The 27,888-nt window shown below is 45.3% G+C and overlaps 1 protein-coding gene across 3 annotated transcripts; it reads left to right on the forward strand.

Moving 5' to 3' along the window:
• Nucleotides 1-1,368: 1,368 nt before the first annotated feature.
• Nucleotides 1,369-27,666, forward strand: GASK1A (golgi associated kinase 1A). 3 transcript variants are annotated; one of them, XM_083578025.1, is made up of 5 exons: nucleotides 1,372-1,939; nucleotides 15,822-17,228; nucleotides 23,979-24,101; nucleotides 25,804-25,907; nucleotides 27,284-27,666. In XM_083578025.1, exons 1-5 carry the CDS (start codon nucleotides 1,937-1,939, stop codon nucleotides 27,492-27,494), a joined length of 1,848 nt encoding a protein of 615 aa, XP_083434151.1. In that variant the 5' UTR covers nucleotides 1,372-1,936; the 3' UTR covers nucleotides 27,495-27,666. The 3 variants fall into 3 exon arrangements, with proteins under 3 accessions (XP_083434153.1, XP_083434151.1, XP_083434152.1); XM_083578026.1 differs by lacking the exon at nucleotides 1,372-1,939 and adding an exon at nucleotides 13,814-13,915; XM_083578027.1 differs by lacking the exon at nucleotides 23,979-24,101 and having other exon boundaries at nucleotides 1,369-1,939.
• The last annotated feature ends 222 nt before the right edge of the window (nucleotides 27,667-27,888 follow it).

Consider the following 27,888-nt stretch of genomic DNA (forward strand, 5'->3'; position numbering starts at 1 on the left):
CCTAATTTCTACCTGGGGGGGTTGGCATGTTCGCAGCGACAGTTTCCAGGGAACAACAACGTTGAAAAATCTGTTGCTGGAAAAGATTTAGGGCAGCAGTTCTCAACCTGTGGGTCCCCAGATACTGTTGGACTACAACTCCCATCATCCCTGAGCTCTGGCCTTGCTAGCTAGGGGTGATGGGAGTTGTAGTTCAACAACATCTGGGGACCCACAGGTTGAGAAAGGCATGAGAGCTATCCCCCAGAAGCAACGTTACTTTGTATTTGTGTATACTTTGAGGGTTGGGTTCGACTGTGGGTCGATTTTGTTGTTGATTTAAGGCTACCCATAGCCTTAAATAAAGGGAAAACACTGTTCCTACAATATAATGCTACGTGCCACCGCAATTTCTGTGTTGTGCGAGAGCACAGGGGTCCAAGGCAGGGTTGGAATTGAGGCATGGCATAGACTGTGGTGTCTTTATGATATATTGTTTATTTACACATATACACCACCTGAGCTGGAGGGTTTTCCAGCATTACACTCCAAGAGGGTCTTGCTTCTCCCACGGCCACAGTCCCGGGTTCAAATTGTCAACCCACACGGTGCTCTGACCCCACTTTCCCAAGCCTGCTGGCCCTTGCAAACTGACCATATCCCTCCCAGCTCAGATCAGAAAAATTGCGGTCCTACTCACACCTCACCTAACTAACACAGAACTTAGTTGAATTTGAACCCTTTCCCAGATCCCAGAATTTAGGGGAGCCTCGAACCCCCACCCCTCCCAAGCTTATAGCAATAATAAAGATAATAGGATAATTATGACAGTGGTGAAAATGAACTGACGCTCACCAGTGGCAGCTGTAAGAAATCGTGGGCTTGTGGATGTACAAATATGATATGCTTGCATAGCAACCAGAAATTCTGGGAGGCACAACAGAAATAATGAACTGGCTATATATTGGACACGACAACTGGAAAACAAAAACAAACAAACAAACAAACAAACAAACAAACAAACAAACAAACGATACTGCCCATAAGATAACTGCACAGTGAGATAACTGTTGATCTCCTTGCTTCTTAGCACCCACCCAGGTCAATGCCACCAACACTGGGAACCGCTGCTTTGACCACTGCACCATACTGCCTCCCTCCTCGACCCACTTTTTCGAGTCCACCTTTCTGTGTTTTCTCCAACCTAGTATTTATTGGTGAACTGTTTGCCCACAAATGACGCAGTGTGCTTCTCTACTCTGCGCAAGAGGAGCGCCTGGCCGGCTTCTCCCCCAGGACTAAGGCTCGCGGCTCAGGCTTTTAGTGTTTCAAGAGAAATCCGAGAAGGCTTTTATTGTGAAAAGAGCTTCTGCAATGCGAGCAGGCCTCCCCCCTTCCTCTGATCCCCCTCCCACAAGTCTGCCAGTCCTGGCACACTTTGAACACTCAGCAACTAAGTTGGCTGGCTGCTCAGCGAGCAATTCGTCCTATGGCTCAGAATCATCTTTTCCCCACTTGCACAGGGTCCCTCTGAACACTTCTACGAGCCACAGCAACACCTGGAAAGTTTAGCAAGAGATTCACAGGCTGTATTTTTTGAAAATCCAACTCCTTCCTCTTTTTTTTTTTTTTTTTTTTTTTTTTGGTTGAAAGATGAGTAAGAAGAGGCTCAGCCTGCAAACCAAACTCTCCCAACAAAGTGTGGCGGCTGGGAATGCACCTTGAAGATGTAACATCTGGTTGCAGTTACCCCAAGAGAGAGCGAGAAATGGAGAGAGACCAGAGATCTTGACAGTTGATGTTCTGGGCTCTTGGGAAGTTCGAAGTATGGGGTCTTCCAGCTGAGCGATGAGAAATTAGCGGGCAACCGATTAAAAGAGGCAACCGAGCCCGGGGTATTCTGCTGGAGGTGAAGACAGGAGGTGGGAGGAAAAGGAAGAAAACTGTCCATCTGAGCATGGTAAGAGTTTTGTTTCTAGTAGTGCAGTCCTAGGAAGTTCAGTGTTGCTTACTCCCAAATACAGTGGTACCTCGGTTTAAGAACAGTCCTGTTTACGAACGATTCGGTTTACGAACTCCGCAAAACTGGAAGTAGTGTCCTGGTTTGCAAACTTTACCTCAGTTTAAGAACGGAATTTGAATGGTAGGAGGCGCACCGGCGGCAGGAGGCCTCATTAGGGAAAGCGCGCCTCAGTTCAATAATGGTTTCTGTTTAAGAAAGGACTTCTGGAAAGGCTTAAGTTTGTAGACCGAGGTACCACTGTACGGGATTCAGGGCCAGCTCAAGGAACTTTGCTGCCTGAGGCAAAGGAGGCACCTGCCACCCCAGGCCATAAAGAGAATCCCACCATCCTGGCAGAGGAATCTTACTGACAATGGGATGGTATACCTGAGGGCAACAGGGGAATTGGGAGGAATGGGCTGTTGTCATTCGCTCAGCGTCTGCCGCCTGAGGCAGCCCCCCTCCGTCTCTGTCCAATGGCAGGGCCGGCCCCACTAGAGCTGTAGCTTCAGTCTACAAAATGCCTCCACGCGAGAGAAATCCTTGAGGGGGACAAATGGATTTGCAAAGGTCTTGTTCCCACGTTACAGTTCTCCACTCTTTGGAGATTTCCCCCTGTCCGAAACACAGACTTCCCCAATGCGCCTTCCCCTGCTTCGGTTCCAGTGTCTGGTGGCATTAACTCCCACCCTGGGGAAACTGTAAGAAAACAAGTTGTGCCTCATCTAAGGCTGACTGATACAAGACGGATGAGTTTTAGGATTTGTCACAGGTGCCATCCTGGCCCCGCGGCCAGCAACTGAGTGGCAAGTCAGCTGAGGGAAACCAAATAGGGAGCCCCTTATATGTTCAGTTGCACAACAGGCGTCATGTGGGAATGTGGTCTTATTATCCTGGACGGCAATGAAAACTGTTGTTCAGCTCGGTTTGGACCTTACTTTGGGGGAAAGGTGGACTAAACCAGGATGGCCTGTTGAGAAAAAATGTCAGGCCATGGTTATGAACCACCCTGAGATCTACAGGTATAGAAATTTAATAAATGATAGTAATAATAATACTGCATGGAATGCGAAAGGTCAGAAATTCCATCTCTGACTTCTCCCGGGAAGGCAGAGAAAGACCTCTGTCTGAAACCTCGACAGCGTGAATCAGAAGAATCTTTATTTGCATCAGCCGCTAGCCATAGCAATAAAATAAAATAGAATGTACCAAAGATAAGAGGTAAAAACCTAACGATAGAAAATACATTTGTCCCTCCCAACAACCCTGTGAGGTAGGTCAGTCTGAGAAACTGACTGTCCCAAGGCTGGTCAGTGTGCTTCAGGAGTGAGCTGGGTTTTGAACCCACCCAATATTTCCTCTCTGCCAACACAGGAAACGACTCTGTGCCTTTCCCAAGATTCTGTTGTTGTTGTTGTTTAGTCATTTAGTTGTGTCCGACTCTCCGTGACCCCATGGACCAGAGCACGCCAGGCACTTCTGTCTTCCACTGCCCCTGCAGTTTGGTCAAACTCATGCTGGTAGCTTCGAGAATACTGTCCAACCATCTCGTCCTCTGTCGTCCCCTTCTCCTTGTGCCCTCCATCTTTCCCAACATCAGGGTCTTTTCCAGGGAGTCTTCTCTTCTCATGAGGTGGCCAAAGTATTGGAGCCTCAGCTTCAGGATCTGTCCTTCCAGTGAGCACTCAGGGCTGATTTCCTTAAGAATGGATAGGTTTGATCTTCTTGCAGTCCATGGGACTCTCAAGAGTCTCCTCCAGCACCATAATTCAAAAGCATCAATTCTTCGGCGATCAGCCTTCTTTATGGTCCAGCTCTCACTTCCATACATCACTACTGGGAAAACCATAGCTTTAACTATACGGACCTTTGTCGGCAAGGTGATGTCTCTGCTTTTTAAGATGCTGTCTAGGTTTGTCCCAAGATTCTGCCCATGTGCAAATATTTCCATCCTTCGTGCCTGCAGGCATTTGAGGATGAGTTGATTTCCAGTGCCGTGTTGCAATGAAAGCATCAGTTAACCATCCTTCTCCCTTCCACAAAAGTACATGAAGTTGATTTGTTTTTAAAGGAACGATCGAAGTCTCCTTCGGAGAGTTTCTGTGACTATTTCCTTGAGCCAACTGACATTCTCAGCATTACCATGTGAGCTAGTTCCAGTATAACTTCTAGGAATCCTTGTCCGGGAAGCCAATCAGAGAGTCAGTTCTTTCCCTCCACACCTACTGGCCAGGATCTCAACTTTCCAATCTTCAGCACAACACAGGGTGTCACTCACGGCAAGGATCCCTTCCGATTCCCAAGGCTAGATGTTAGCGAGACAGCGAGAAGGGAATTGTTTTAGCAGTAAAGGCTCTTGGAGGACAAGAATGCTGAGGCTGTTCCCCCCCCCCCTTTCTCTGAGAGAGCTGTAGTGGTTTCAAAAATATGTGCAAGGTTGCACATTTGAGCACTGATGCAGACATGCCGTCTGCATATTAAAGGGAGCCTAGCACTCTTGGATGGAGCTGGCCCAGAGTTGTCAATTGTGCAATGGATGCACAATTGCATCCTTGGGTTTGTTTTTTTAAAAAAGTAATAATTGTTATTTGATTTAATGAGCGTAGAGTTATAACAATACCAAATAAATATCCACATTTAGAGATTTCTCTGAATCTCTAGACTCCACCCCCCCCGATCCCCTCCATGGGTCTTATTGTCAACGTTTTCAACTGCACATTATTTCATAATCCATATTTTGATTGTACAGTGGACGCTCGGGTTGCGAATGATCTGTGCGGCATTTGCAACCCACAGCGGTGCGTCTGCGCACATGTGGGTTGCGATTAGGCGTTTCTGCACATGTGCAAAGCGCGATTTAGTGCTTCTGCACATGTGCAACCCCCGAAACCCGGAAGTAACCCATTCCGGTACTTCCAGGTTCATAACCCGAAAAAACGCAACCTGAAGCATCCGTAATCCAAGGTATGACTGTATTCATATTGTCCATAGTATTTGTTACATTACAAATGTCATTAAAATCCTGCTAATGTTTTCATCTGCTTACAGTGGTCTCCTAAATATATTACAAAATTTCCCCATTCTTTCTTAAAGTTTTTGTCTTCTTGGTTCCTGAGCAGTTTTGCCATTTTGGCGTACTCCAACAGCTTAGTTTGCCATTCTTCTCTGGTCAGGACTTTGTCTTCTTTCCATCTCTGGGCTAGTAGCATCCGTGCAGCTGTTGTCACATAGATAAAGTCTTTTCTGCTTCTTTGAGATGTCAGTACCTACAATTCCCAATTAAAAAGCTTCTGGGTTGTTTTTTTTACAACGGTTATTTTAAACAGACACCCCGAATTCATTCTATATCATATCCCAGAATGCTTTTATAACTTTACATGACCACCACATCTGATAAAATGTACCTTCTTTTTCTTTACATTTCCAGCAGGCAGTTGTCTTACACATTTTTGCTAACTTCGTTGTTGTTGTTTAGTCGTTTAGTCATGTCCGACTCTTTGTGACCCCATGGACCAGAGCACGCCAGGCACTTCTGTCTTCCTCTGCCCCTGCAGTTTGGTCAAACTCATGCTGGTAGCTTTGAGAACACTGTCCAACCATCTCGTCCTCTGTTGTCCCCTTCTCCTTGTGCCCTCCATCTTTCCCAACATCAGGGTCTTTTCCAGGGAGTCTTCTCTTCTCATGAGGTGGCCAAAGTATTGGAGCCTCAGCTTCAGGATCCGCCCTTCCAGTGAGCACTCAGGGCTGATTTCCTTCAGAATGGAGAGGTTTGATCTTCTTGCAGTCCATGGGACTCTCAAGAGTCTCCTCCAGCCCCATAATTCAAAAGCATCAATTCTTCAGCGATCAGCCTTCTTTATGGTCCAGCTCTCACTTCCACACATCACTACTGGGAAAACCATAGCTTTAACTATACGGACCTTTGTCTCTGCTTTTTAAGATGTGGTCTAGGTTTGTCATTGCTTTTCTCCCAAGAAGCAGGCGTCTTTTAATTTTGCTAACTTACTAGGAGTCAAATATGAACGGTACATCATTTTCATATAGTTTTCTTTCAGCGTGCAACATGACGACTTTCTCCGTTGCTTAAGGAAGTGACTAACCTAAGTCTTTTCAGGCAAACCTGCACCTCATCCATTTAGGCAAGTGGATGTGCTATTTTGGCGCATCTGATCTTTGTAGTACAGTATATGTGCGCAAAGTGCTTCATTCATTCATTCATTCATTCATTCATTCATTCATTCATTGTGTATTTGGGTCACCCACCCACCTATTGGGCCACATGGCTGGCAAGAACCACTGCTGAGTGGGGTAGGACTTACCTTGCTCATTCTCGTGGCATTGTGGGTGTTACCCAGAAAGTGGGGTGCCTCTTCTTCTATCTCTGTGATACCCCCCTACCTATGAGCCTTTCGTTTCCCATAAGATAGTGCTCGCCTTCACTCCTTGTCGTTCGTCAGCAGCAGAAAAGACTTGGCTGCTCAAAACATTCTGTTATTATTACGATTGCCCACAGTCTCAAATGATAAGGCTGGTTCCACTCATACTTCATGCCTGCGGCTGAAAAACTCTTGCTGCTGTCATGCTGAAACGACGACGGCAGAGATCCCCAGTCTCCCTGCGCACTTGGGCCTTTCTCTCATGTTTCCGCAGTGGCAGCAACTCCCAGTTCAGGTCACTTCAGCAAACTGGCAAACCCACAACCCACTTTTTAACCTCTTGGGTGTCTGAAAAAGTGGCTTGTTGACTCGTGGGAGCAAGCCAAGCCAGGCCAGGAACTGGGCCAGGGAAGACCACGAAGGAAACCTGTGTTTGCGCGGGCTTTGGGATCATGGCCAATGTACACAGCTGCATTGGAGAGGTGACTCTCCTTTTCATGAGTGGTGATTTTGAGCACATGTATGTTGGCTTTTTGCTGTTCTTTTCTCTCGACAGCAGCAGAAATTGGGTCTCAGAACAAGTGGAAATTATTTCGCTTTGGGGGGGAGTCTCCTTTGAGGATGATTATTTATTATAGTTGCTTTTTTCCCTTTTCATTTTTGTACAAAAAGTAAACGCCAAGCGACTTGCAGGGATCCCCACTCTTAATTCCACTCCTTTCATCTGGCTATCTTGGAATCTAAAGAATGCACATTATGCATTCCTTGGGGAAAAGAAAATGGAGACCATATCTGCTGACTTGCATGCCTTCAACGGAACCCGATGCTGTCCCCTGTGAGGAACAAACTAGCACACTGCAAATCTTGAAGAAACTGAAAATCTGTGTTTTGTGGTTTTGTATGCAGTGTGGAAATAGAGGGATTTTTTTTAAACATGTAAAGCATTTTTTTCCTTCAGAAAAACAAATGATTAAGAATGGCTTTGCAAAATCTAAGGAGGCACACAACAGCTTTTGAAGCCATTGGGAGTCAGAGCTGGTAATCCCATTAAGAAATAAAAATATAAAACAAGACTGTGGTTGCTTCTGTACGGGATGTTCAGCCTAGAATTGTTCCGACTTCATTCAGCCTCTGCTGATGGAGAATCCAGACAACATGATTGCCAGCTCATTGCATTCTGACTTCTTTCTCAAGGCTGAATTCATGACAACACCCCCATCTCAGCAAAAAAGCAACTACGGTGTCAGTCTGGGTGCAAATAACTGTAGAGTGTTTTCTGGGCTACTGTGCTTTTAAATAACAGCTTCCTTCTCTGGAAGGAATAGTTTCCTCTGCCTCTCCCACCTTCTTCCACCCCACATTTGCTTTTCTCTTTCCTTAGCTAAGTACTTGCGCCAACATTTGACAAGGGACAACTTGGAGCCAGTGGCATACCGTGGGTTGCCATTGTCCGGGGCCATGGAAGTGGGGAAAGGGATGGAGTATGCATACACATTCAACTGCCTAGTAGCACTTCGTCTTCTCCTCCGCGCTGAATTCCTAGAATATCACCAAAGTCTTTTTTATATCTCATCACAAAGGCATGAGCTTTCATTGGTTCTACACACCTCTGTTTTTTACTTTTATAAGTAAAGGAAATTCATTCAGTGAATTCCCATCTGACAGGCCTCCCACCTCAGGATCACCAACAGATTAGAAGCAGTCCTCATTTAAAGGCAAATTTACACTTTCTGAATCAATACACAAAGCAAAACTTGGCCGCTCTTCAAAAATCACACTTCCCCAAGTTTTGCAATGCTGTTTTCCAGACAAGCAATGTGTACATAGCACTTGGGAAGACAGGTAAACTAATGCCAGTGTACTGGAAGAAGCAAAGATCACCGGTGTCGAAGCAATGATTCTTCAACATCAACTTTGTTGGACTGGTCATGTTGTTCGGATGCCTGATTGTTGTCTGCCAAAGCAACTACTCTGAACTTAAAAATGGAAAGCATAAAGTTGGTGGTCAACAAAAGAGGTTGAAAGACTCTCTCAAGGCAAATCTAAAAAAATGTAGTAGAAGCACTGATAACTGGGAAACACTGGTCTGCAAGCGCTCCAGTTGAAGAACAGCCTTTTCCAAAGGTGTCATGGACTCGCTCTACGTGGGGCTGCCCTTGAGACTGACCCAGAAACTCCAGCGGGTGCAGAATGCCGCGGCAAGACTCCTTATGGGGTCTTCGCTGCGAGACCACATTCATCCGGTACTATATCAGCTGCACTGGCTCCCGGTGGAGTACAGGATCAGGTTTAAGGTGCTGGTTTTAACCTTTAAAGCCCTATACGGCCTAGGACCCTCGTACCTACGGGACCGCCTCTCCTGGTATGCCCCACAAAGAAACCTACGGTCTGCAAATAAAAACATCCTGAAGGTCCCAGGCCTCAGAGAGGTTAGGCTGGCCTCAACTAGAGCCAGGGCCTTCTCGGCTGCGGCTCCAATCTGGTGGAACGCTCTGTCACAAGAGACTAGGGCCCTGCGGGACCTGACATCTTTCTGCAGGGCCTGCAAGACAGAGTTGTTCCACCAGGCCTTTGGTCAGGGCGCAGCCTGACTCCCTCCTCTGGCAACCTGCACAGAGTTTTGCTTAATGGTTGCCATCAACTTGATTTTAATTAATTTTTATAATGAAATATTTTTAGAATGTTGGTTTATTTGATTGTTTGATTATTTGATTGTTGTTAGCCGCCCTGAGCCCGGCTTCGGCTGGGGAGGGCGGGATATAAATAAAATTTATTATTATTATTATTGTTATTATTTGAAGACGCTCAAACTCAGGACAAAATGGAGAAATATGCTAAGAGGAAGGCACGCTTGGCAAACCCTCACCGTGATCAACTCCTGCCTGGAAACCTATGTCCCCACTGTGGAAGGACGTGTGGATCCAGAATTGGCCTCCACAGTCACTTACGGACTCACTTTTAAGACCGTGTTTATGGAAGACAATCTTACTCGGCTACAAGAAGAATATAGTAGGGGGAAATGGGCATCAGGATGCATAAATTAGTGAAAACAGCATGCAAAAAACAAACAAACCACTTTCTGTCCAAATTGCATGCAAACGTGTGGATATGAGGGGGAATTAGTGCTAAAGTGCTGGTGAATTTTCACGAGGTCTTAAAAAGAACAACCTGCAAATTGATATGGAAATGTGTGGAACTGGACCTAAGTCTGGGGAAACCAGCAACCGAGAGAAACTGATATTGATGGATTTGCCCATCCCCCGCTTCAACCAGATCCTTTTAACTGGAAATGCCAGGAATTGCATCTGGGATGTTCTGCAAGCAACACATGCAGCCCTACGCTTCCTTTCCAAGGGATGTTCCTAACATCCAAGGGGAAACATCTTGTCCCACCTCTCCTGTATACACGCCAGCAATCAAAACCGTATGGATGGGTTTGGCTGAATTTCAGCCATAAAATAAAAACGCCTCTCTCCTTTGTCAGTGTGGAGCTGACGCAGGCAGGCGTTTTAGTGGGGAAATGTTGCCTGCAGAAGCAAGACAGTTGTGGGTTTGCCCCCCCCCCCCCCAATCTCCACACCATCTTCTTCACAACCGCTAAGCTGCTTTAGGCTTTTGATATTGGGTGCCAGAATCAACACAAGGAATTTACTTTTAAGATATAATCTTTCATTTGTGAAAGGGGAGAGGGAACGGGAGATTGCATTTTGCTGATGGTCAACAGAAGGGATTCAAGCCAAAACTCGCCAAAGCCAGGGGAAGCAAACCAGAAAGCAATATTTTGTGGAAGCTGCAAACTGTTTTCTTTTTTATTTTCTTTTTATTTAAATATTTTTATTACGAGATTTTCTTGGTTTACAAAAGTACATGCCTTGTCTCTTTTTTTCTGGTTGTACAGTACAGTCGTACCTTGGATGTCGAACAGAATCTGTTTCGGAAGTCCTTTCGACGTCCCAAAAATTTCGGAAACCAAAGCCTGGCTTCCGATTGGCTGCAGGAAGCTCCTGCAGCCAATCAGAAGCCCCGTCAGACGTTCGGCTTCCAAAAATAGTCCGCAAACTGGAACAGTCACTTCCGGGTTTGTGGCATTTGGGAGCCAAAATGTTCGAGAACTAAGCTGTTTGAAAACCAAGGTACGACTGTATTTCTTACAAATCAGTTACATTTGTTGTGAGACCTTAATGTTGAGTACAGTACAGTGGTACCTCGGGTTACAGACGCTTCAGGTTACAGACGCTTCATGTTACAAACTCCGCTAACCCAGAAATAGTACCTCGGGTTAAGAACTTTGCTTCAGGATGAGAACAGAAATCGAACGGTGGCGGCGCGGCAGCAGCAGGAGGCCCCATTAGCTAAAGTGGTACCTCAGGTTAAGAACAGTTTCAGGTTAAGAACGGACCTCCAGAACGAATTAAGTTCTTAACCCAAGGTACCACTGTATAAAGTTGGGGAGCTGGAGTCTGTAGCATAAAGCAGCAAGGTGGAAACATTTGCTCCTAGTAGATCTGCTAAAGCATAGCTGTTCCAGTAATTTAAGTTGACCATGTGCCTTACTTTACAGGGGACAGACTTCTGTTCGAAGGCATGCTCTGTTCAAAGGGATGTCTGCTCCGAGTCTGATTTAAAGATTTAAAAACCCTGTAAGATAAAATATTTTTTAAAAAACTGTAAGAAGGGAGACCAGAAGCCTAGATGTTGCCCACCAGTAGTCAACACCTGGACAGTTAACATTCTCTGCATAAACCAGTAAATCTGTCCCCTCTTTTAAAATTTATTTAAAGTGATGCATTTCCTCCCCCCGCCCCCAGCAAAGCATTAAGTGGCCACCCTACAGTAATTTCTCTGCTGTACTTTTCTGCATTTGCAGCCTACACACACACACCCCAACCAGGAGTCATATATCTATTCTTTTTTTGTTCCATCATCATGGCATTTAACCAGGACAGGGAACGATCTTGTCAATCACTGTCTTTGGAAGGGAGAGAGAGAGAGAGAGAGGCAGGCGCTGGAATGCATCAAGAAGAGGATGTTCGCTGCCTCTGAAGAGATCGGAGCAGGAGCAGACAAGGAAATTAATAACAGATTTCTGGCATCTCCTCGCAATTTATGTTGGTTCTGTTTTCCGCGATGCGAGACCAAGCTTGCAGCAAAGGTCCTGGATAGAATGTATTATTATAATAATAAGGAAGGGACTTTGAGGAGGAAGAGGTACAGATGGAGAAAAGGCAGGGAGCTTCATTTGGAGTTCGTTCAGGTAGCGTTGCTGGAGTCAGAGTCCCCCAATGTGGACGCTTTGCTTTAATTTTATTCAGGTTCAATGCAGAGACTTCTGTCATGTCCCTTTGCTCGGCTATTATATTGCTTAGGAGTTTTTTTGGCAGAAAATTCTATCCAGTCTTTCAGCCAGGAGGCTGGGGAGCCCACGAGAAGTGTTGTGAGGCGCAAGAATGAGGCTGGGAGTTCGTTTGCTTGCGATGGCTCAGTTCCTGGAGCCTTGCCGTGGTGTCTGCTTAAAGGTGTTATAGGAAAATCCTTAGGCTCATTGTATCGCCAAACAAAGACACCAGCCAAGAATATAGGAGCAAAACAGCAGCCTGAAGGCCTGATCTTTATTCAAAAGGCTGTTGCAACAGGACTTCCACCCACCACATGGAAGAATCCCTGAACAAAAGGATGCTCTTACTTTTATAAGTTTTTCCTTTTACCCACAACACCCTTAGTAAGCATCATAGATATGTCACAAACAGGGAGGGGTTTTTTTCTGGCAGAAACCGGCTAATCAGGTTTGCCCCCCATCTATCCCTTGCCCTCCACCTCACACCCATTGAAGTTGTTACGGTAAAATCTGGGTGCGAGGCTGCTCTGCCACCCAGCTCGTCGGACTAAGTCCGCGGTCCCTGCAGAGGAAAATGAGCTCAGCCGGAGACAGGAGCAAGCTGCAGAAGATCCAAGTTTATTGCGCAACAGGTTCAAGGCGAGATTGAACAGCGAGAAAGGGGTGACATGAACTTTTGAAACTTCCCTCCATGTCCCAGAATACAGTGCAAAATACATCCCAGTTACATGATGAATACATTAAGAAGAGGTTGGGTTGCACAGATTACATCATGAATACATTAAGAAGAGGTTGGGTTACACAGGATTAACATATGGAGGAGGGAGGGGGAATATGCAGAGCTGGAGATATGCACAGATAAGCACATCCTGAGTACCGGTGATGAGAAGACAATGGTCCATGTATGCATAGTCTGCCACCTGGCATTGCCCGGAGGAAAGGCTTGGCAGAGTGATTTGACAGGATTAGGGTCTTGACACCTTGCTTGAGGGATTATGGAGAGAAATTGAGCAAATTGGCACGTTGATTTTCTATGAATTTTATAGATTTTAGTCCCTTTTGACATTGACAATTGGACTCGGAAATAAATGGATATATTGTAGCGAAGAAGAAGGTGAAGAAGACATGCCCCCCCTTCCATATCAAAGTGTAGGTAGGTTTCCACGAGGCAAGACACAGCGATGACAGCAAGAACCTATATCGAACTACATAACTGGGAAACAGGCAAAGCAACGGCTTATATACATTCCTGAAAGCCTGGGCCACTCCCACTCCCAACGTGATTGGCTGTCTAAACTTCTAAGCTGCAAATCATGACTCAGAGTCTAAGGGCCAATAGCAGAGGCCCAAATCCTGAAATGTTCTGTGATTGGACATCATGTATCGAATCAGAACACAGGAGCTCAGAATCCTTAGTCCAGACTCAAGCTCAGGCAAACACAGAGGCCACTGAATACATAACACCCATCAAGTGAAACAATGGAAATATTTACAAATTCCTGGTTTACCCAGTCAGGTAATCACACTTCGTTGTCCTGACAGAGAGCACAATCCATTCTTGGATGGTCTGCTATTGTCCATGGCACCCATTTGCCAGTGTTATGTACTGAAGTTCTCACCCTGGGCCAGCAGGGGGATACTGTAGATAGTTTTCACACACTTCCACATATGCAAAGTGACGTTCTGTGATTGGATAGTTACAGAAAGTGGTTACTGTTGCGTTGTAGTGGAGCTCTATATAAGCAGGCTGGCTGAACCCTTCAGTTCAGTTCCGTTCTGGCCTGTGAATAAACAAGAGCTGTTTGATGAATCGCTGTGTCGCCTGATATGTTCACCCACAACTTAACAGCCAGGATGCCAGTGATTATCTCTTGTGCAAGAGGCTGCTGTGCACGTTCTGGTAACAAGGTGCACGCTCAAAAGATGGGCTTTAAGGATGGCTGCGACATCACATAAAAATCTGCTTTGTGGTGCCATTGCGCTCCAGGAGTCTTCCAGAATGACTACTGTCCTGGGGCCTTGCCCCACCGACTTTAATCCGGCTTACCCCCAGAATGGAAGTGACCCTGTTTGTAATTTTCATTTATTTTAACCTGCCTTTCTAGCATTATGCCCCCACAAACCGGCACACAAAGGAACGAGAAGCAAGTTGCAGTTGAAGAATAGTCACAGCGGAACAGATGTGCTGATTGCCATGAGAAACTACTCTGGAGACACAAGCTGGTATGAATTGCAGGTCCCCTCATTTTGAAGGAAAAAGTCACCAATCCGCTTTAAATTCTTTAGTCTCAACGCTTCAGCAGCCAGCTATTTCTTGGGAAACAAATTGAGTGTTTATTCCTTTATTGTAAATGGAGCCTCGCGCTGACTACTGAGACATAAGTCCCACTGTACAGTGGTACCTCGGGTTAAGTACTCAATTCGTTTTGGAGATCCGTTCTTAACCTGAAACTGTTCTTAACCTGAAGCACTTTAGCTAATGGGGCCTCTTCCTCCTGCTGCGCCTCCAGAGCACGATTTCTGTTCTCATCCTGAAGCAAAGTTCTTAACCCCAAGGTACTATTTCTGGGTTAGTGGAGTCTGTAACCTGAAGCGTATGTAACCTGAAGCGTATGTAACCCGAGGTACCACTGTATTCAATGGAGCTTACTCCCAGGTAACCGGGTAAAGATTGTGCGGCCTTACACTGCAATCCTAAGCAGTTTTACTCAGAACTAAGTCACACTGAGTTCAATAGAATTTACTCTCTGGTATGTTCCTGATCCTTCTCACAGTTTCTTTTCTTTTCTTTTCTTTTCTTTTCTTTTCTTTTCTTTTCTTTTCTTTTCTTTTCTTTTCCTTTCTTTTCTTTTCTTTTCTTTTCTTTTCTTTTCTTTTCTTTTCTTTTCTTTTCTTTTCTTTTCTTTCTTTCTTTTTTTTGGAAATTGCTCATAGCACATGTCCTGTAGGTGTCATTTCTTTTCTTTCTTTCTTTAATCATTTTTATTGGGGTTTTTCTAAAAAAAACCAATATCTATAATCATTACATTACATTCAAATATCAATTTCCCCCTTCCCTGCTGACTTCCCTCAACTTCCATCCCTGGTTTATTACATCTCATATTACATCCTGCTGTTTATACATACTTCTATATTGTCATACTATTAGGTTTCTTGTTTTTTATAAATACAATTGCAAATGTTTATTTAAATCCTGCCAATGACTCTATATTATTTTGTTGTTTCTGCTAATATGATGTAAAAAGTTCCCATTCTTTTTCAAAGTCACTATTGTCTTTTTTGCACAGTTTATCTGTTAACTTTGCCAACTCTGCATAGTTCATCAGTTTCTCTTCCCACTGTTCCTTTGATGGTATTTCTCCAGTCTTCCAGTTCTGTGCTATCAGAATTCAGAACCTTCTCACAGTTTCCATTATTATTATTATTATTATTATTATTATTATTGACACGGGTGTCGCTGTGGTCTGAACCACTGAGCCTCTTGGGCTTGCTGATCAGAAGGTCAGCGGTTCAAATCCCTGCGACGGGGTGACGTTGCTCTGTCCCAGCCCCTGCCAACCTAGCAGTTCGAAAGCACACCAGTGCAAGTAGATAAGTAGGTACCGCTGTGGCGGGAAGGTAAATGGCGTTTCCATGTGCTCTGGTTTCCGTCACAGTGCAACCCCATAGTCGCCTTTGACTGGACTTAACCGTCCAGGGGTCCTTTACCTTTTTACCTATTATTATTATTATTATTATTATTATTATTATTATTTTCATCAGAGAAATGTTGCAGGATACATCTCTACACTTGTACAGAAATATGAAGCGAGAATCATTCTCCTTAGATCCCTGCTTCCATCTATTCATCTAAGTGAGGAAGCTCCTGCAGCCAATCAGAAGCTGCAGAAGCTGCATCGGATGTTTGGGTTCCGAAGAACATTTGCAAACCGGAACACTCACTTCTGGGTTTGCGGCGTTCGGGAGCCAAAACGTCTGAGTACCAAGGCATTCAGGATCCAAGGCACGACTATAATTTTCTCTTAAACCATAGCAAGCTGTAAATTTTATACCCCTCTTCCGCAGTCGTCCCCATGCTTCCATGTCTATATTATGAAAAATCACTCTTTTTCTTATTCAAATTCCTCAGGCCCAGAGAACATGGTATCGAATGAGGCTAAAGAAATCTCCTGTGACTGGTTTCTGCTTCTTGCTCGCCTTGTCTGTGGTGGCTCTTACTAGTTTCTCTTCGACATCCCTGAACAGCTACAAGAAGTCCAATTTCCAATACCTGCCTGGGAATGAGCCTCGAGGGAAAGCTGTCCGTCCAAAGCAGTTGTGGGCACCCTCTACTGTCCCCATTGCCTGGCAGGCTTGGCGTCAAAGCCGCTGGGAATGGCCCAGCCATCAGGGAAGACAAACTCTGCCAAACCTCAGCTCAGCCCGCAAGCAGAACAGCCAGGCTGGGCGAAATCTTAGGGGTTTAAAATCAAAGGGGCAGGTTAAGAAACATAATGTCGCAGCAAAAAGCTCCGAATGCAGCAGAGAAATCCGGCGTCAAGCCTATCCCTTCAGGACTGGCCAGAAAAACATGAGAAAGTTTGATGCCATTTTTGCCAGCGAAGATCTGAGCACAAAGAAAATGGCGGGTCAGAAACCGCAGAGGGAGTCGGCCCCATCCTCTCATCCTTTCCAAGATGCGGAGCCTGGAGCTCTTTTATATCTCAAGAATGCATCCACAGGCCCACGGACTTCTCCTCAGGAACAATGTAAGGCCGATGCGCAGACAGCTGGTGCCGAACATCAACGCTCAGGTGTCATCAAAGCCATCACCTCAGGCGGAAAGTTGTTCCGTGGCACGGCAGGCATTGGGGGACCAATGGAAAACTCTCGCTCTCAGAACCCAGAACCATCTCTGTTTTGGGCCAGAGATGCAGAGGAGCTGCAGAAATCACAGTGGTGCAAGGAGCCCCAACCCAACGGCATTTCTGGAAGACGAGAGGGCAGTCTGAGGTTGGGCGAAAATGCCCTTCCGTGGTTTACTCCGGACGATGTGGAGAAGATGAAACTCCTTGCCAATGGCACGGTTGTGAGCAAAGACCGAATCCCTGCCCACGGGCAAATACTCCGGGTCATCCTTTCGCCCAGCCAAGACGCCATTTCCCACGACGCCAAAAGACTCTGTTCTGAGGGGCTGTGCGGAGTAATCAAAAGGCCCACTGACCTCTATGAGGTTCTAGCTTTCCACTTGGACAGAGTCTTGGGGCTCCACCGGAGCCTGCCTGCGGTGGCCAGGAAGTTTGGCAGTCCCTTGCTCCCTTACAAATACACCGATGGTGCCGCCAGACCCATCGTATGGTGGGCCCCCGACATACAACATCTGAATGATCCCGGGAATGACCAGAACTCCTTTGCTCTAGGGTGGCAGCAGTACCAGGAACTGCTGAGGCAACGGTGTGGCATGGAAGATTCCAGAACAACTCTTGGGAAGGGACGATGTTTGACCATCCTGCATTCGGAATGGGCCAAGCTGGCCCTTTTTGACTTTCTCCTGCAGGTAAACCTGGTGGTGGAGCTTCCTTCCTTCCTTCCTTCCTTCCTTCCTTCCTTCCTTCCTTCTTTCTCCCTTTCTTTTCCTGAACAGCGCAACTGCCAAGTCATGATAAGAGGCCAAATGGTGCTCCTTATGAGTGCAGTCATACCTCGGGTTACAGACACTTCAGGCTGCGTTTTTTCAGGTTACGGACCACCGAAACCCGGAAGTAGTGAAATGGGTTACTTCTGAGTTTCGGCGGTTGCGCATGCGCAGAAGCACTGAATCGCAACCCGTGCGTGCGCAGACACAGGTTGTGAACGTGCATCCCGCACAGATTACGTTCGCAACCCGAGCGTCCACTGTACAGCCGTAAATTCATTCACATGTTTTGTAAACTCTGCTTTAAAATTTATTCTAAGCCTTGGAATATTACGTGTCAGTTTTCTATAAGAACATGGTCTGATGCTTCCATACCAACACTCCAAGTCACTTAAAATTTGTGCTGCATGGTCTTTAGAATCAATTTGTGACAAATGAACATCTTTAAGTCCACCAAAATTGGTTGCCTTGACTTGGCTGTTTTGCTCACAAATTTATTGATGGCTGCACAAATTATGATAGCAAGGAAGTGGAAGGGGCAAGCAGAATATAAAATGGAAGAATGGTATAAAGAGGTGTGGGATATAGCTATTAATGATAAATTAACACGTGATATTAAGATAAGCTGGGGAATAAGCAGGATAAATAAATTTGAGAAGATATGGAGGGTGTTTCTAGAATTTGTACTGTTAAAATGGAAAGGGGTCAAACCATCACAAGAGGTGTTGAAATTTTGGGAGGTTGGATAGTTACAATGGAGTGGTCTCAGTGGTGGGTTGCACATTTTTATTCTTATTTATTTATGATTATTACTTTGTCAAGAAGACGAAGAAGAACCACTGGCCTGGCTTAGTCTAAGGCATCTTCTGATGTTCCTATGCCATGCTGGGCAAAGATTTTGATTTAAGTGCACTGACCTGTAGAGATTCGCTCATGCAGAGAACCAAGCCGTATTCTCCTGACGGCTTGTGTTCCTAATAAGTCTTTGCAGAGCCGTTTAGAAATCCCACCAAGATGAGAGAGCTTTTCCATTATTAAATGTGAGCACAAGACTTCCCCATAATCTTATTATTTGCAGCTCTCTTAATACATGGCTCTTTCACATGTTTTCCCAAAGACCAGCGGCGCTCGTTGGAAATCCACCCTAAACGGCACAGAGAGAGACTATTTCTGTTGGTTGTGGGTTTGAATGTTTTTTTTTTAACGCCTTGAGTCGCTGATATAATTCCGATTGCTCTGTGAACAGCTCTCCACAGGAATAAGGGTTCATTGCCAAGAAAAATCTCCGAGAGAGAAAGAGAGAGAGAGAGACTGTCATGTGCTGTGGTTGATATTTTTTAAAATGATAACAAAGCAGATGCTATTTTCAGGACTTGATTTGAAATATCTGGCAGTTCTCACAGCCCCAGTTTCCATACGAGATTGTGCTACAGGTGGGCAGCACAGGCGTACACACGCTTCGACAAACGTATCCTCCAAAAACTGCAGCACAAAACACACCAATAGTCTTATTTTTCTTTCACGCCCCCCAAATTATCCCTTTCTGCTGTTCCCTGTAACTTTGTGGCTGGGAAAGGGGGTGCGAGGTTTCGAGCTGAACCAGCAGCATAACACCGGGAATGCTCTTAAATGCAACTTCTAGGTTAACATCTAGTTTGGACCCTAATCCCAATTGAACCTGTCAAGTTTTGTTGAGGTAAACAGGGATGGCCAGGCTATCTGGGCAGTTAATATGCGGAAATCAGAGTTTGGCATCGTTGCAAAATTTCTTCAACATATTTGCTTCTTCCAGGTACAAACATTTTTTTGTTTGCTTGGCTTGTGTGTGTATTTTAATACTTATTTTGGCAGGTACTAGGGTTATAGAGATAAAGAGCTGCATGAAGGGTGGAATGCAAGGGAGAACAAGGTTTTATTCTTTAAAGAAGAAAAACCTTACAGAGGCATTGTAAGAGAGATTGGCTCCAAGGGTAGATTTACACTCGTGGTTTTTAATGTTAAGGAATGGTTTTGATAACATATATGGACACATGACATCCTATTTCTAATGTTCTTAATGTATTATTATAGGGATGCGGATGGCGCTGTGGGTTAAACCACAGAGCCTAGGGCTTGCCAATCGGAAGGTTGGCAGTTTGAATCCCCGCAATGGGGTGAGCTCCTGTTGCTCGGTCCCTGCTCCTGCCAACCTAGCAGTTCGAAAGCACGTCAAGTGCAAGTAGATAAATAGGTACCGCTGCAGCGGGAAGGTAAACAGTGTTTCCATGCGCTGTTCTGGTTCGCCAGAAGCGGCTTTGTCATGCTGGCCACATGACCCGGAAGCTGTCTGCAGACAAACACCGGCTCCCTCATCTATAGAGCGAGATGAGCGCACAACCCCAGAGTCGTCTGCAACTGGACCTAACGGTCAGGGGTACCTTTACCTTTTACAGTGGTACCTCAGGTTAAGTACTTAATTCGTTCTGAAGGTCCGTTCTTAACCTGAAACTGTTCTTAACCTGAAGCACCACTTTAGCTAATGGGGCCTCCTGTTGCCGCCGCTGCCGCCGGAGCATGATTTCTGTTCTCATCCTGAAGCAAAGTTCTTAACCTGAAGCACCCAATTTCTGGGTTAGTGGAGTCTGTAACCTGAAGCGTATGTAACCCGAGGTACCACTGTAATGTGTTATTAAAATATGACACTGGAGGGCGTTGTTGAGCAACCAGCAACAGGGAGACAGCGTTTCGACTGAGGCTGGGGCGGAAACCAAGGTAAAAAATACATAAGGAATTGGGGAAATGTTTGAAAGTACTTTCCCCAAAAAACCCAGAGTCCTTTCTGTTGGGGATAATTCAAGCTGAAATTCCCATGTGTCAGCTTCCTATGTTCTCGATAGAGCCATAAAATACATATTACCTTCCCCCCGCTCCTCGTCCTGTCCAAACTTAAGAACAATATACAGATCCATGGAGGGATGGCTGCAAGAGCGGTAATTTCAATGCCACCAACTGTGTAATGGTGGCTCTAGGATAATTTTTGGAAGCTATCAGTATTTTCCCTGGCAACCTCAGAAGGCGAGAAATCTGAACCATCATTAAACGGCTGCCAACTCTCACACTTTCAGATATTCCACTAACGCGCCATCTGCTGAAATGGTGTGACTTATCGGTACAGTGAAAAAGAGAACAAACGGTGCTTTCTCATGTTACGAAATCGCCCGAGAAATCAACGCCTCACTTAAACTGCACAAGTTGGAGCATGCACTTCAAACCAGGCTCGAGGCGGCTTGCAACATGAAACAAACACCGAACTGCTGCATCGCAAAAGGAGTCACAAACAATAAATGAAGCATTTTTTAAAACTACGCAACCAAACACAACCATTTCTGCATGAGTTGCAACAAAATCTGAAATAAAGATGGAGGAAACCGACAGCAACGACCCCCACCCAAGGGTGCCAACTTGAGTAAAATATTGGGGGGTGGTAGGAAAGCCCAGCCCAGCCCCATCGCAAGATGTGGTACCCACCCACTCTTTGAACATCAGTGCCCATAAACTTTGGGGGGGAGCCCCCTCAAATACTCCTCAGCCCCTAGGAGTTGGCTCCTGACCCCCACCCCACATAACCCACAAAACAACACCCCCAGCCCAAGAGTCTTTTCAGCAGCCTCCGTTTTGTAGTTGGAGTCAGTCAGAGACGCCAGATGAGGTCTTCCAGGACTCACAGCCAAGATGGTCTGGCCTGTTCAGCAGCCTCCAACCTTACCAGATAATTGCTTTTTCAGAATGGGTGGTGGCCAAGCCGCCTCATTTCTACTGGAATTTCTAAACCGTGCAACGTTTCTTTCTTTGCCGTCCAAGCTTGAACTCAGCTGGGTTGCAAAGTGTGTGTGGGGGGGGGAAGGTCCACAGTAACTGAAATATACTCGGAGTCGAGTGTGAATTTCATGCTCTTTATTCAACTCGTAATAGCAATGAATGAAACTTTCCCCAAAACATCTAGCTATATATATATATTATTTACACAATGGGCCCCTTCTGATTGGCTAATTCTGGCCTGCTCCTGTAGACCAATCAGGTTACGAAGTTCACTTACTCCAGAAGCCTGATTGGCTGCTCCTGCAGGCCAATCAGGTTGCTGATTCACTTAATCCAGGAGCCTGATTGGCTGCTCCTGCAGGCCAGTCAGGTTGCTGTTTCACTTCCACCTGGAGCTGGATTGGGTGGCTCCTGCGGACCAATGAGACTGCTGCATTCTGGATCCTAGTGTTCTAGGATTCAGCTTAGTACATAACAGTAACCGTGGCTTGAATTCAATCCGGGGGGAAAGGAAGAACTGGGAGCTCGCTCCAATGCACTCCTGAGTCTTCCTTGGCATCGGAAACTTGGCACCTTTGTAATTTGATGCCTTTTTCTGTTGCTGTGCAGGGTGATTGAAATAAGTGGCCCATATGGCAAAGCACAGGCTTCAGTGTGTGCTCCTCATTCCTTCTTTTAGCCAACATCTTCCATCATCAGACATCATATATGACACCAGGCCTGGGAAAGGTGGATGTGCTATGCTCTAAAGAGCCTGGTAGGCCAACCTCTCACGGTCTGGCGTGCCTCTAGAGTAGGGATCGGCAAGGTTTACCTCACCTGGGCCGGTTCACTCCAGCGGAGATCCCTCCATGGACTGGATCGTGTGCAAGCGTCCACAATTTCCGGTGCCTGCATCTGCGCAGACACAATTTCCGGCGTCTGTGCAGACGCGATTTCCGGTGCCTGCGCCTGTGCATATGCAATTTCTGGTGCCACGGAAGTGAGTCCCCATGCCGCGCTGTGGTGGTTTAACGCAGCGGGCGGGGACTCGCCGAGCGGGTGGCTAGGTTCGAGTGCGGCTCATGCACCGGTTAAATGACCCCTGTGGCCCGCTTGTGGCTCATTGGCCTTAGGTTGCCAACCCCTGATCTAGAGGTGCCCATCACCAGTGTCGTAGCGTGGGTTGCTGGCTCCAGGCAAGTATTGTTCTTCCCTGGTGGACTGAACAGTGGCTAGTCCTTTCGCCGGCCAGCATCTAATCAAGGGAGTCTGAAATATACTCAGAGTCGAGAGTGGATTTCATGCTCTTTATTCAGCTCATAGTAGTGTGGAATGAAAGTTTCCCCAAAATATCTGCTTTATATACATTATTTACACAATGGGCCGCACGTGATTGGCTAATTCCGGAATTCTCCTGTAGACCAATCAGGTTGTGGATTCACTTCCATCTGGAGCTGGATTGGGTGGCTCCTGCAGACCAATCATACTGCTGCATTGTTCTAGGACCAATCAGACTGCTACATTTTGGATCCTATTCAACTCAGTACATAAGAAAGTCTCTCCTTGCAAACTAGCCCCAACCTGGGAGCAGAGATAAGGCAGAGAAAAGCGAAGCCAGGAGTGCTGCTGTGTCGCCTTGCCCCCCCCCCGTCCTCACCTTCTTCTTCCTCCCTCCCTCCTCGGTGGGCGGTGGCAGTGCCCTCCATCTACGGTCCCCCCATGCTACGCCACTGCCAGTCACTGAAGTAAATCATGTAAAGATCAGGCTGTAAGTGCAGAAAGTAAAGGTAAAGGCACCCCTGACCATTAGGTCCAGTCATGGCCGACTCTGGGGTTGCGGCACTCATCTCGCTTTATTGGCCGAGGGAGCTGGCGTACAGCTTCTGGGTCATGTGGCCAGGATGACTAAGCCGCTTCTGGCGAACCAGAGCAGCGCACGGGAATGCCGTTTACCTTCCCGCTGGAGTGATACCTATTTATCTACTTGCACTTTGACGTGCTTTCGAACTCCTAGGTTGGCAGGAACAGGGACCGAGCAACGGGAGCTCACCCCGTCACGGGGATTCGGACCGTCGACCTTCTGATCAGCAAGTCCTAGGCTCTGTGGTTTAACCCACAGCGCCACCCATGTCCCTAAGTGCAGAAAGTACTTGCCTAATAATAATAATAATAATAATAATAATAATAATAATAATTTATTATTTATACCCTGCCCATCTGGCTGGGTTTCTCCAGCCACTCTGGGCGGCTTCCAACAAAGATTAAATATACATTAAAACATCAGTCATTAAAAACTTCCCTAAACAGGGCTGCCTTCAGATGTCTTCTGAAAGCAAGATACAGTAGTACCTCGGGTTACAGACGTTTCAGGTTACAGAAGCTTCAGGTTACAGACTCCGCTAACCCAGAAATAGTACCTCAGGTTAAGAACTTTGCTTCAGGATGAGAACAGAAATCGCATGGCGGCAGCGCGGTGGCCCCATTAGCTAAAGTGGTACCTCAGGTTAAGAACAGTTTCAGGTTAAAAATGGACCTCCAGAACGAATTAAGTTCTTAACCCAAGGTACCACTGTAGGACATCTGATGGGAGGGCGTTCCACAGGGCGGGTGCCACTCCCGAGAAGGCCCTCTGCCTGGTTCCCATTGACATTCTTGTTTTATAGATGGGGCTGAATGACTGACTAATGCAGGCAGTTACGATTGATGGGGAATTTGGCTCCAGATCCTAGGTTACTCTGCAGTCCACTAGACCACACAGTCTCCAAGGACAAACAACCTAGAGATTGTCCGCCAGCCGCCGGCAAATATTTGTCTTCCGTACAAGGAAAGGTCTCTGTCTGACATCACAGATACAGAATTCTTACGCCTCTGAATCCTCCACATCTCCTGCAGGTCCACGACCGCCTGGATCGGTACTGCTGTGGCTTTCAGCCAGATCCTTCTGAGCCCTGTGTTCAGGAACTGCTCCACGAGAAGTGCCAAAATCCTGCCGAGCTGGTCTTGGTTCATATCTTGGTATGCCACTTCACTGTGAATTGAGTTTGTTTCTGTTCTAACACATTTTTAATATATAAAAATATTTTTTTTTCATTTTTAACAGTTAACGTCACAAATAAATAATAATCATATACACAAAGAATTCTCTGAATCCCTGGACTTTCCTTCACCCCTCCATGGTTTCCATAGTTATTCTTTTCCAACTGCATGATATAATGTTCTCCACATTTTCTTAACACTCAATTCTCACCATAGTTGTCGTTACATTGCACGTGTTTTTAAAACCCTGCCAATTATTTTAATTGTTTACAGTGTTCTTTTAAAATAGATTTTAAAAATTGCCCAGTAGCACCTTAGAGACCAACTAAGTTTGTTCTAGGTATAAGCTTTCGTGTGCATGCACACTTCGTCAGATACAAAAGCTTATACCTAGAACAAACTTAGTTGGTCTCTAAGGTGCTACTGGACAATTTTTAATTTTTTATATATATTTCGACTGCATCAGACCAACACGGCTACCTACCTGGATCTAGTGTTCTTTTAAGTAACTTATAAATTTTCTTTATTAAATTTATTATCCTCTTGATCTCTGATCTTCCTGGTCATTTTTGCCATTTTGGCATAGTCCATCATCCTCATCAGCCATTTTTCTCTTGTAGGTATTTTATCTTCCTTCCATCTTTGGGCCAATAACATCCTCACAGCTGTCGTAGCGTACATAACCAGTATTTTCTGTTCCTTTGGTGTTTTTGGATCTAAAATTCCTAATAGAAAAGCTTCTCTTTTTTTCACAAAAGTTATTTTAAACATTTTTTTCAACTCATTGTAAATCATTTCCCAATATGCTTTTGTCATCTTGCACGTCCACCACATGTGGTAGAATGTGCCTTCCTTCTCTTTACACTTCCAACATATATTTGTAGCAGTTCTATACATTTTTGCTAGTTTAGTCGGAGCCAGTTACCAATGATACATCGTTTTCATATAATTTTCTTTCAATGTACAGCATGCTGTGAATTTTAAATCCTCCCTCCATAATTTCTCCCATGATGAAAGTTGTATATTATGTCCAATATCCTTTGCCCATTGTATCATTACTGAGTTTCTGTTCTAACACTTGGTGATTTGTGCACTAGCCTGGCGATGCATTCTTGCTTCTTACTAAAACTTCTCCCCTGGTCCTAAATGCCAAAGTAAACATTTTGGATGAAAGAAAATAGGAATGAAAGAAGATGAAGTAGGAAGTCTCTTGGGGGAAGTGAGAGACTTCTGCGGCTGAGGACCACTTCGCATTTAGTAATGTAAGCGTAATTGCTTTGTGGAGGATATCGCCGCACACATAAAAATGTCCATATAGCACTGAGCTGTAGGGTAAACATGCCAGCATTTCCCAAAATGTTCTGTAACAGACTGTTCACATTCATGTACCTGTGTCCTGAGAGCCAGTGTGGTGTAGTGGTTAAGAGCAGTAGACTCGTAATCTGGTGAACCGGGTTCGCTTCCCCGCTCCTCCGCATGCAGCTGCTGGGTGACCTTGGGCCAGTCACACTTCTCTGAAGTCTCTCAGCCCCACTCACCTCACAGAGTGTTTGTTGTGGGGGAGGAAGGGAAAGGAGAATGTTAGCCGCTTTGAGACTCCTTCGGGTAGTGATAAAGCGGGATATCAAACCCAAACTCTTCTTCTCTTCTTCTTACTGCCAAGTTGATTCTTCTTTTACAGATCCGGAGGAGCAAGCCTTCACACTTAGTATTTATTGACAATGCAGGCAGACCGGGCCATCCAGATGCAAAACTGAACTTCAGGCTGCTGCAAGGCATAGACGGGTAAGATGGGCATTGGCAAGTATTACCTGTGGGCTGTATATACTCAATAACATTTCCTCCCCACGGTGCCCAAAATATTGATGATACAACTAGGACAGCCCTGTTCCTTTTGAGCAGGAGACGGTTTAGTGAGTATCCTTTCTTATTTAATAAATAATAATAATCTAGAGGTCAGAAATGAGAAACAAGTGGCTTTAATGTTTATAGACGCAGAAAAGGCCTTTGATAATATTTCATGGGACTTTACGAAGAAAACGATAGAAATGATGAATTTTGGAGAGGCTTTTGGTAAAAGTATTGAGGCAATTTATTCAGAACAACAAGCTATGCTGATTGTGAACAACGGGATTACGGAAAAATGTAAAATAATGTGAAATGATGTAAAATAATGTAAAATAATGTAAATGTAAAATAATGAAGGAGACAAGGGAAGTGTGTCCCCTGTCACCGTTATTATTTATATTAGTATTTTAGACCCTGGCAAAACAGATACAAGCAGATGATACAATAAAAGGAATAATGGTAGGAAATAAAGCATATAAATTAAAAGCTTTTGTAGATGACATTGTGATTACGGTAGAAGATCCTAAGAACAGTTTACCAAAAGTGCTGGAGAGGATCCAGGAATTTGGACAGATAAAGGTAAAGGTAAAGGGACCCCTGACCATTAGGTCCAGTCGTGACCGACTCTGGGGTTGCGGCGCTCATCTCGCTTTATTGGCCGAGGGAGCCGGCGTACAGCTTCCGGGTCATGTGGCCAGCATGACTAAGCCGCTTCTGGCAAACCAGAGCAGTGCATGGAAACGCAGTTTACCTTCCCGCCGGAGCGGTACCTATTTATCTACTTGCACTTTGACATGCTTTCGAACTGCTAGGTTGGCAGGAGCAGGGTCCGAGCAACGGGAGCTCACCCCGTCGCAGGGATTCAAACCGCTGACCTTCTGATCAGCAAGTCCTAGGCTCTGTGGTTTAACCCACTGTGCCACCCGAGTCCCTTCAACACGGATAGCAGGAATCAAATTAAATAAAAATAAAAATAAGATATTGATGAAAAATATGACAAAACAACATAAAAAGGATCCACAACAAGTTTCTGATTTATGTATATATATAAAAGTGAAATACCTGGGGGTATGGCTAACAGCTAAAAATATTAACTTATTTAAAGATAATTATATAAATATCTGGAAAGAAATAAAGAGAAATTTAGAGATTTGGGGTAGGATGAAATTAATCCTTCAATAAATATCGGGCGGAAAAGAAATAGATCCCAGGGAGCAGAAGTTGGGTTGCTTCGTATGCTGCCTTCATGCACTAATACCTTAGCATATGGGATTCTGTCTATAAAAAACACAACTTTTAATTTTTTTGGTCAGGTTTCCTGAGACAGCGGTGACTGTGCTCAAGTCAGGATGCTTGCAAAACCTGCTTTTGCAATCTCTGTATGTCGATGAGGAATTCTGGGGAAACCAGGGTGGACGTGAAGGAATGAAGCAATGGCTCCAAACCATCGACAGGAGAGGGCAGATTCTGCTTAGGTATATTCAGGAGCACAACTTAACGGTCACAAAAGAATCCTCGCATTAGTCTTTCTTGACAAGGGTGACACGCTCACTTGCGACAAAAAGGAGCTTTTGAGCTTTGTCTGTGAAAATACCTCTGTGCCCAGATCTTCCAGCAGACACACAGGCCTTTGACTGGCTATGTAACTTCTGTCATATGTGAATTCTGAAAATAAAGCTAATTTTTAAAAAAGAAATGTGTGACAAAATGGGTCTGTTGTATTTATATCTGAGGAATCATCCCACATCACCTTTTCTGTTTTGTAGTGTATGGTTCTTCCACATACCACTGTTAAATTGTTTGTGGAAAGGCAATCTCTGGACCCGATGCCAGCCCAATTGTGCTTTCTGACATGAACGAGATGAAGATGAATATTGCCATCCCTTTGAGGTCCATCTAGTAGGGTCAGTGGGTACCA

This window comes from Podarcis filfolensis (genome assembly GCF_964270895.1).
Source record: "Podarcis filfolensis genome assembly, chromosome: 12".
NCBI lineage: Eukaryota > Metazoa > Chordata > Lepidosauria > Squamata > Lacertidae > Podarcis > Podarcis filfolensis.

What these genes read in the sequence shown, in the direction of transcription:
- GASK1A (XM_083578025.1), top strand. An exon ending in TTTTTGACTTTCTCCTGCAG is followed by an intron (nt 17,229 to 23,978) that starts GTAAACCTGGTG and finishes CATCTCCTGCAG; the next exon opens with GTCCACGACCGCCTGGATCG. An exon ending in CTGCTGCAAGGCATAGACGG is followed by an intron (nt 25,908 to 27,283) that starts GTAAGATGGGCA and finishes TTTTTTGGTCAG; the next exon opens with GTTTCCTGAGACAGCGGTGA.